At 50.9% G+C, this 10,656-nt stretch overlaps 1 protein-coding gene across 1 annotated transcript in view; it reads right to left on the reverse strand.

Annotated features, from left to right (window-relative positions):
* Positions 1-3,585, reverse strand: part of Optix (optix) — a 42,355-nt gene extending 38,770 nt beyond the window's left edge. The window contains exon 1 of the mRNA XM_076819524.1: positions 2,126-3,585. Coding sequence (XP_076675639.1) covers positions 2,126-2,769 — 644 coding nt within the window. The 5' untranslated portion in view covers positions 2,770-3,585. The remainder of the gene's footprint in view (positions 1-2,125) is intronic.
* Between the last annotated feature and the right edge of the window lie 7,071 nt (positions 3,586-10,656).

Here is a 10,656-nt window from a genome sequence, read left to right on the forward strand (position 1 = left end):
AAGACCGAAACGTGTAATCTTTTTCCCGTTGCGCGGCCTCATCAAGATCAATTAGACCAGTATAGTCGTACGATCCTCGGTCGTTAACGTTATATCAATTACAGGCATAGACGTAGGTAATAACTATTAATGGCTTCATTCAGAGCACAATAATTACAGATGCCCGCGACAGACTATCTGGGTCGTAACGATCCTGCGACGAGCCAAATTGCGAGCTTTAAAACAAAATCTGCGACAGTTTTCATTAGCGGGACAATCCGTCGCTCCGAAAAACGAACGGTTCTCCTGACATTTTTTTTCGTTACCACTTTAACGCGAAAGCGGGAATTTCGCGCTTTTCGAAACGTTCCTTGAATGAAACGCACCACGCGCCCCCCCGTGCCGCGTATTACCGGTCGCTAGAATTTCATTTCCCGTTATAAAACTTGAAACGCTTCGAATAAAAGCCCGCAATCGTGTCTCTCGGTTGAGAAGCGGCATTATTGTTATTATTTAATGACAACGGCGGGTGCCCGCGGAAGCGTCGAAACAGGCTGCTGCCCAATCGGTTTTGTAAACCTCCGACGAAAATCCTCGCTGTGTGTTATCGGCAGGGGAGAATTTTATAAATTTCCAAGCGACCTGGCCAGTTAACGATTGTCCCTTTAGTGTCCTTGCACGCGGAACACGCACGAGAATCGTAGAACCGAAGCTCGGCGGAGCAGCAGTTCGACGGTTCGGTAGGAAGGATCGAGTAGGTTTTCCCAGGGGCTCGTAAATCAAAAGGAAATAGAGGCCCGAGTTGCCGAAGTTCCCTGACGTCAGAGGGACGCGACCGTAGGGCCGAGGCGTGGGCCGCGGGAAAAACCCACCTTCAGTTTTGCCTGCTATAAGGGAAATAATGCCGGCGCTATTCCCGGACGACAAATAGCCGAACAATACCGCCACCAGACGTTACCTGAGATCGAGGTGCTTGGAATCGGAACGACAGGTGGTGCGGCACCCGGTATTCCTACGATCGCCACTCGAACGACGACCTCTTAATGACGACTAGTCGTGACTAATCGAGGGTGGAGCGGATTATCACTTTCTATTCTTTTATTCTAGAATTGCAGGAAGACAGTCGGAAGCGTTGCTAGAATTACAGCGCCTTTACGTCGCGATCCGTTAGATTCCCTGGATATTATTCCTCGGCGAAGAGACTTTCTTGCGATAATACTACCCCGAGCTAGTTTCAAGTGCTTATTAAATTGTTTTGCAAAGGGAAGGAATCTGTGTTAGCTAAACGAGTTGTCACGCTTCGGATATCGGTACTTGTTTGCAGTTGCAGAATGTTTGTTCGGTTCGAGTCGTCGAATGAAGAATCAATAAGGTATGTGGAAGAATATCGTTGGAGTGGATACGGCAAAGCTCGCTTCATATCCTGTTTCGAAGCAGGGAAAGCGACTACGCGAAATTGGCTGGGACGCTGTTCGGAGTCGATTTGGGTAGGACTCTCTCTCTGCCGTGCAGACGTATCGCGGAACGAAAGGGGAGGAAGGGCATCGGCGAAATACAATTTGAAAGACGTAATTCGAAAATCGTTGTTCGCCCGACGGCAGCGACCCTCCGTCGGACGTCAAAATGAAATTACGCGACCCTCCGCGCGGGGACCTTGGGGCAGGCACAAAGGCTCGTTTTGTCGAGGACACAGCACAACAATCTGGCTGAAGGGACCTAAACCACTAATCGTTTCGCGATTAACTTCCATTAAACGCTACTTAATGAACAAAACTTTCTTGTCATCCCGTGCCCAGTCGCGGCCACCTTTCGGACACGTCTGTTGCAAAACGGCAGATTTCACTAGCGCTCTCGACTACTTTCTTTCGCGAATCCCTCGAGATATGCATACCGAGCTGTATTAGATAGGACGACTTACGCGTTTCCTTAATTTCCTCGGTGTATCGAGTAATGAAATTCGTTCACAGATATTGATTAAGGGAGTGTATGTATACCTATCCTAATTTCCATGTTGCGATTGGCAGTAACAATTTAGTTTACGATCTACATTCCATTGATTTTCGTCCAGCAGGCTTTTGAGTAGGATATTGTCATTTGGCATAAGCATTTAAACAGTCTCGGAAAGGAATAATTGCGAAGAACTTACCTGTTTTTCGCGGCAGCAGCACGATCGCGTTGCCTCCTGTTCTTGAACCAATTTCCCACTTGCGTCGGCGTGAGGCCGGTGGCCGCGGCCAGTTCCCTCTTCTTGCCCGGATTCGGGTAAGGATCCTGCAGGTACCACTCCCTCAGCAACGATCTGGTTCTCTCCTTGAAGCAGTGGGTCTTCTGCTCGCCGTCCCATATCGTCCTGGGCAACGGAAATTTCTTTCTAACTCTGTACTTGTCGACTGGGCCGAGCGGTCTCCCGCGAAGCTTCTCGGCCTCCTGATAGTGCGCCTCCAGCCACATCGCCTGGAGTTTACCATGGGAGTCCTTGGTGAACTTGTGCCTCTCCAGAATGGCGTACAGCTCCCGATAGTGGCCGGAGTGGAAGGCGACGATGGCTCGTGCACGGAGCACGGCTTCGCTTTGATTCAGCTCCTGGATGTTGGGATGCGCGACGGGCAGGCTCCACAGGAACCTGGCCAGTCTCTCGATGTCCCCGCTTTCCTCGAGGGTTTCGCAGACGGTGGCCACCTGGTGGACGGTGAACGACAATGTCGGCAGCGCGAAAACCGGGGCAGGCACGATCGGACCATTAGCAGTGGGTGCCGCGGCACCGGTTCCTGCTGGTGCTACCGCTGACATCTCTTTTCTCCCTCGCGATCCCTCGTCGATCCTCCCTGGTCCACCCGCCTGTCTGACCTATGCTCTAGGACTCGGTCGGACCTCTCAGAGCATCGATGTCATCGATCGTCGGACTCAGGAAACTCTCCGACTCGATTTGTGCTTGCTCTTGGCACTTCTCATCATGCCGTCGACTCGCTTCCAGGACTCGTCATCCTCGACCCGGGACCTGGTTCCCTGGAGCACTCGGTTAATACAGAACTCACTTCACGATTCACACTGAACGTACTCTGCTTAAACCTATCACAGCTGCAGGTGCCACTGGTCCCTGGCAGAAGGGCACGGAGGACTGTGATCCCACGGATGTCTCTTTACTCCCGCGATCGGCAACGTTACCTCTGCACTGTTGCTCGAACGAGTCGACTGTGATACTTTCGACGAACTTGTATCGCACGCGCTCGGGGCCCGTTGCCAAGTGAATATGTCAACTGGCGGACACCTATCGGACTCGACGACTAACCGATGACCTATGATCGTCGCTTGGTCGCGGACCGAATCTCACCCCCGACGCTACCGTCAGGTGACTCCCGGCGCAGGTAACGTTCTCCAGGTAGATATCCTCGGGGGTCACCAAGCGAAAAGCGCGGTGACGTTCTCCTGGCGTGGCCGTGGGGATATCACGCGAGGCCGCTGTTGCCTGGATCGTATCGGATAGCAAACTGGTTTCGTTTACAAGCCGGCATCTCGGCACCGGCCCTACCCAGCATGATACGTTTGTACGCGCCCGTTGCAACCGGGTAGTCCCGCCGGCTCTCTCGGCGACCTACCTCTACCACGCTCTCTCGCTCTCCTTCTCCTTCGCTCCCTCGTCCTTTCTCCCTGCCTCTCTGCCGCTACCAGCGCGGAGGGGTAGTTGGCGGGACAGAGACAGCGACAGAGAGCTAGGGGGGCCAATGTAGAGGCCACGCCCACGTGCCAGACCAGGATTGGCCGGATCCCATCCACGTAGCCATGGTAACCTTTCTTCGTCCTTCCGTACACCAGCGTCCGTGTTCACGTTTGTGTCCGTTTAATTATCCCCTCCACGAGTCAGCCAGCACCGTCGCACCACCCCACCCTCGGCGATCTTCCCCTTCCTCTACCTCCTCTGCTCGTCCTTTACCCCTTCGCCGGTCACCCCACCCTCGGTCTCCCAAACCCTCCCGCCAAGAGACGCCGGTCTCTCACGCCCCCTCTCTCCTGCCGGCGCGGAGAGAGAGAACGATCGATGCGTGGGCCAGAAAGTGGGACGAAGAGTGGAGGATAGCGGCGAAGCAAGGACGGGGGCCAGAGGCATGATCCCCGCGTTCAACTGCTGCCGTTCCTGCTGCCGTTCCCGTACCTTCTGTTGCTCCTGCTGCTGCTGTGATCTCTCGACGAACTGCTTTCCACCGGACTCGCCGATACCGGGCTAAGGTTCACGGGCTTTCCAACACCGCGTTCGTCGCTGTTATCTCGCGCGATGCCATTTTCCGTGATCGCCCACTCCCGCCCGCGGTATCGTTCTAATGGATTTGTTGCTCCGTGCTCCGGGCACGGTGCATTCTTTTTTATTGCTACGCGGCAGCGGTTATAGTTAGCGGGATTACCTTTTGCAGCCTGTTTCAATTGACACCGCAGAGTCTGCTGGCCGTGGATCCGCAGTTTCACAAAAATCTGCTGGAATTAGAGAACGTCGTTTTGCGATATGAGGATCGGACAAAATGTGAATTTCAGGAACACTGCGTTTCGATCGTTCCGCCTACTTCCTGTCGATCCATCGATCCACTCCGCTTCCATTACATTGCATGATCTTTTATCGACGAGCACTGAGATTCCGGGGCCAATATTTCCGCTGCATCTTTCATTCCTCGAGCACCAGCAAAATTGTCCCTCGATATCGCCAATACGGATAGAAGTGCCCTGTTGACACGCGACTAGATTTCATTTCTCGTCAAGGCGACAGGTAAGCGCGTGTCGCGAGGCCGAGGACGCGCGACGGCGCCGAAAGCGTCTCCGTTTTATCGAACGCGCACAGCCACCGCAGAACCTTCAGTCTCGTGATAAATATTCTGATTTCTAACAATCCCCTATCCAGCTTCAAACCCTCATTCGTCCCTTGCAAAATATCACAAAAACTACCACGATTTTCCCAAACTTGAACCTAATTTCTCGATTAAATAACCATCGCGGAGAACCTAAGTGCTTAACACGTTCACTGCCGACCACACCGATCGGTGTGATCTGTCTTCCATAGAAGACATAACCAACGCCGATTACACCGCACGGAGCGGCTACGTACCCAGCGCCGACCACGCCGATCGAAGTGTCGTTTGTTTTGCTATTTCACGGATTGGCAGGTTTTGAAAAGTTAAACCAATTAAGGTAACGCATTTCTGTTATTGGCCGAAACTGTTACATCTACTCATGTCTTGCGCCTGTGACGCCGCTCTAGCCAACATCCCTTCTTTAACCTTCCTGAACTCGCGTGATTTTTCATTGCATAATGCCTCGCGTCGGTCTGTGAGACCGTGTTTTACGCTTTGAAGATATGATATTTATTCTGTATAGTTTAATAAAATTAATTTTTAATATTTATTCAGGATTATAATACAATAAAAAAATGCACAAACTAATTTGGAAAATATATATTTCTTTCATTAAAGAAATATATATTTTCCAAATTAGTTTGTGCATTTTTTTATTGTTTTTAATTAATTTTTTTATTGAACTTAAAACCAATAAAAAATACTCATTAGTAGTCTCCCGAAACAGTCTTCAATAATTTGAACTTAAAACCACATTCCGCGAGTATACTTACCGTATAATCTCGCGTCGGTTTCACGGGCCGAAAAATATCTGTATACCTAAAAGGGTGTAACGTACAAAAGTGTGCGGGAAGCTACTGTTGTCATCCTAAGAGCTATTTAGGAAAGTACAAGGCGCGGGAGCCGGGGTTATTAATGATTTCTGAGAAATGAGCGAATTTTGTATTCACCGGTCTGTGAGACCAACACGCGAGTTCAGGAAGGTTAAAACAGTAGGTACACTCCCATCGGCCGTTTTCGGCATCGAGGAAAGCACCGCCGTATATCGTTGGCAGTCAACGTGTTAAGTAGTTACACAGTTTGGATAATTCGAGCCTCGATCAATAGATCGCCGGCTCCTCTGATTTTTCACATCGTTAGAGGCGAGGGAAATCCAGAGAGCTTCTCGCCTGCAAATATTTATTCGCGATAAGTTTCTTAGTATCGCATTGCCCTGGAGGACGAAATCGAAGGAAATATAATCTCAGCCCAGCCGATGATGCCCCGTGGATTGCTCCCGTTTGCGAACGGCCGTTCCGTTACACGATCGGCACCGACCGATTGGCCCCAGTTAAATCGGATTGCAGGGCAGCGGGATTACGAGTTTTTCAAAAGACATCGTTCTCGCCGCTCGTAAACCGGGTTTTTCCGCGATCCGCCATCCATCGGTCCGCGTCCCCGTCGATCCATATTATACCCACCATTGCTCGATGGCCACGTGGAAAGGGGTTGGTGACTTGTCCTAGATATTCAATGGCCGCGGCAGGAAATCGTCTGCCATAATCCATGGCTGCGACAACACTGATATTGCGACAGTTGGACATAAATAATCACGCGACTTTGTTTCGCGTCTGCACAAATTCGCGGCAGTTTCGCACCTATCAGATTGACCTAGATCCGGAGAGGTCGCGTTAATTATAATTACATTCTCCCGCAGCCCTGTCGCCGGCAGCTCCCTTTTTCCTGCTCGGGGACCTCTGCTTTAATTAATCATCGAATTCGGAAGGTATTTTTTCCTCGCTGTTTAATTTACCCACGCTTTACTTCAGCTCGCGCGGTTGTATGTAGTAGGTATTCAGATACCTGGTTATCCGAAGGGAAGGCCGTTATCTTTACAGGGACAAGCGCGTGTTGATTATTTGTTTGCGTATCTATTTACAAATCCTTAACAGGGCGCGCGGTAATCAATAGAGGAGATAGTATTTTGCGGAAGATTTATGGGACCCGAGATTGCGGAAGGCTGTGGAAAATCAGGTGTAATGTTTCCAGAAGGTGATTCGTCGGAAACCGAAACGCACGTTTCGGGCAGGCACCGTTCGCCTACCCCCGCGGAAAGCTCGAAAGTGCGGGGATTCCCCAGGGGAATTCCCAAGGATACGTCGGGTAGGTACGGCGAGCGGAGACAATGAGGTACCAGCAGGACCCCCGTAGGGCCGATTGACCGTCCACCGAAATTGAAAGGTGGTAAATACTTATAGGGTCCAATTATCCACCGACTGGTGGCTTCATTCTCCCCGTCAACTGTCCATGGGAACCGTGACACCGTCCAGACCCTCTCTTTCTCTTTCATTGTCCCCGATCCAAGATTCCTACTGTTTGCTTTGCCGCGCGAACTTCTCGCTGGAGAATCGCTGTTGTCCATTCATCTATCAGTAAACAGATTACCACAACTTCCTGGGCTCGGGGTGCGCTCGCAATTAAAAAAAAAACAGCCAGCGCTCGCAATTATAAAAACAGCCAGCGCCCATTAGCGCGAGGAGTCGCTAATTCTGACTGTTACACGTGACAGATAAGTCTTCCTTGTTACCGTTGATAAGATTTAATCGTTTTATTCTAACGAAAGACCGACCGGTCGACTCGCGTAACGATTAAATCGTAATGCTGGTGGTTTCTGTGTTTAATCGAATGTACCGTGACGTGGGCACGAATGTTAATACACGCTTCTGTGCTCGATGGGCTGTCGATAAACGTATCAGACGGCCACGGCCGTTACAATACCGAAAACTCGCGATAAATGGCGCGATACCGGCACACGTGTACTGTGACGGATACCGAAGTTGCTGGGGAAATCGTCATCGATTCTAATGCCGATTACTGCGCGCTGTTGTATCGTACGATGCGAGGGCGATCGCAAGCGAGTTTGAGAGTTGGGCGGGTATACTTCGGTGACTTTAAGTAGCGTTCGATCTTGGTGAATAGTAAGCAGTTAATCGTCCCGTGAAACGGAGAAATTCTTCTCTGAATGCGTGCATTAGTTGGCACGCAAGTGTATAACGCGATAACAGGCGCGGAATTGCTTGCAGGTCTTCCAAACGCTCTGTATAAATATGGGTAATCGGGAGAAGGTAAGGGACAAAGGGTATGGCAATATAAGGGGAATAATAATCGTGGTAAAATTAGTGCAACGAACTATCCAATTATTTTATTCACTTTCACTATAATTTGAGGCATTGAGAGCAAAAACGAACCAACCCATATTTCTTCTTGCGATATTGAGTTAATAGCAATAGTGTATTCCAATAGGCTGCACTAATTATATAAAATGGGAAAAATATTCTTTTTCAATGTGGGTTAGTCCGCTTTTGCTCTCAGTGATTTTTAACACACAATTCGCTTAACCGAGTAAAGAATGCACGCGTGGTCCCATGGAGACTGTGCGTCACAAATGATTAACGACACGAGAAAGAGCAATGATAAGATAAATATAACAGCGTACCACGGGATCACAAAATTTCATATTCGATTACTAAGAAACGCGGACGATAAACGCGTTTAGCTGTGAACGGTCGCGATGGACGACCGGATGACGAATTACATTGCCTCGGAATGTAATAGAATATCGCGCGGCCGGAGTGTCTCGCAGATAAATGTCGCGATAGCGACAGGTAGGCCGTGAGCATTACACCGTTCCATCATCCCACCCTCCATTACGGGGATCGATCTATCGGCGGCGGTGCCGTTTGTTTGCCGACCACCGCTCTCCCGGACAAATGATTTCGCTACACGACAGTCATTTCGCTCCCGTCCTTCGTCCCTCGTCTTTTCGAAATCCACGCGCGCCGCGATCCCCGCTCCGCTCGCCTTTCGCTCGCCGAGAGGAAAATCCTTCACCCCGCTTTCCAGCACGGCGCGGGGACGCTCGTTCCTCTTATCACGCGACGTACTTATAACCGGCGAGGGCCAGCGTTACAAAGGGCTCCTTTCATTGAATACCATCGGCCACCGCTATTACTTTCCGCGATGAGAACTGTCAAGCGGGACACGTTACCCGGGGGGTAGATTAATCACGGCACGGGGAGGCAAAGAAAGGAAAACGCTGACCGCAGTCGCGTTCTCCGCGCGTATCGCGGATATTGTTCCAGCGCGGTGCATAATGAATTACGCGCACGTCGCCCCGAGTCTCCCTTTCTGCGGATCAGAAGTTTTAGCGCGTGAGCGATTGGTTCTGGGGAGCTTTCGAATCGTAGGGGAATTGTTCTATTATTATTTGATAAATTGTGTCGGAGATATAGTACGTTCTAAGTGGGCGCAGAAAGTTTCGGAAGCTCTCCGATTCGTAAAAGTTCAGAGCTTTCAGCTTTGCTCGTGTCAACTTGCATGAAACCTGTAGCGTTTTCTGCTACTGCTCGCGCAACGCTTCTTCTCGCGCCGTAACCCGGATTCACCCCCTGAAACTTGTAATAATATACCTTCGCGAGCTACCGATCAATGACAAAGGCACCACCCCGCAGAGAAAGCTACTCGCGCAGCGGACAAAGATTACCATAACGCTCGCCGCGTCATCGAATAAAGAAAGAGCCGCGGTGTTTGTCGTCGGATTACCGCGTACAAACCACTGATTCCATCGGCCGCGCGAGCTTCCCCCGATGGAAGATTTCGTGCGCGAAGGCAACTTACGTGTTGCTGGTGGTTGGTCTCGGGCGTACAGGGAAAAGGGGAGCGCGAGACATATCGTTGTGGGATAATCCTCTTCTGGTTGCGTGGACTATGGGGTGCTCGTTCCTAATATGCAGGCTTTATTATTTAACGGCATCCTGATGGGGCGTTGCGCGTAGCATTGTGCTGACTCGTGTACGACCAGCGTTTCGATGTTGAGGGGGGTCGAAATCAGATTCAGCTCCATTTAAACCTTCTTTAAAGATTATCGAACGCTACCACCGGTGCCGCAGGTCCGGCTCTCACCGTGGCTCTTCGACGTCGACGTTTCCACTGACGTCCCCCTGCGTTCGTTAGCCACCATTTTCTCTCGCCGGACTTCGGTAGCTTAACTGGCCCTTATCGTTGCCGATCAGCTAACAGAGGCATCCCGATGGCCTCGGAAGGATCGTCCCAGGGAAGGAGTCCGTGGAGTCGAGAAGTCAGTCGATCTTCGGTGGCTCGCAAGTGGCGCCCGGCGTGTCCCTCCTCGTGCTGTGTTTACAGAGGAGTCTCGGAAGCCGGGGATGAAATTCGAGGTTCGAAACGGCAGCGGAGACAGGCGGGGGCCTCGGCGAAGGAAAAGCTGGCGTTGATCGCGGCGCACCCGATGTCTGACGGGAATCATCTGCGCGATGGCGCCATGGCTATTTGTTTGTTTTACTTTTCTGGCCAGGCTGCCTTCTAACCAGGCCCTCTAACCATCGACTCTAACCGTGGGTTAATGAGGTCGTTAACGAGGCTCCCTCTAATCCCACTATCTTCGACGGGAAGCTGCGCCGCGCGTCCTCCCGGAAGATATTATCGCGCCTTGTTGCGGCTAGGGCACCATGACAGTCTCCTTTCCCTCGTTCCATTCAGGATCAACGACGCATCGACGGATATCGACTCCTGGATCCTCTTGGATCTCGATCTTTTACACCTCCTTTCCAATACCTACTCGAGCTCCTAACGCATCTATTCGAACAATCGATTATTCTGTAAATCAGTCCCCTGGTAATCGGTCGGGATTAATAGCGTTCCATTTTCGAGAACGTCAAACTTTTAAACAGCACGCGGCGCAAGAACGTATCCCGGTGCAAAGTGGATTTATTAAAAAATTGCTCTCCGCGGAATCCTGTTTGCGCGTCCATCTAGCGCGCGCTCTCCCTCCGCGGGGAAAATCTCA

Source organism: Andrena cerasifolii, chromosome 9 (assembly GCF_050908995.1).
Source record: "Andrena cerasifolii isolate SP2316 chromosome 9, iyAndCera1_principal, whole genome shotgun sequence".
NCBI lineage: Eukaryota > Metazoa > Arthropoda > Insecta > Hymenoptera > Andrenidae > Andrena > Andrena cerasifolii.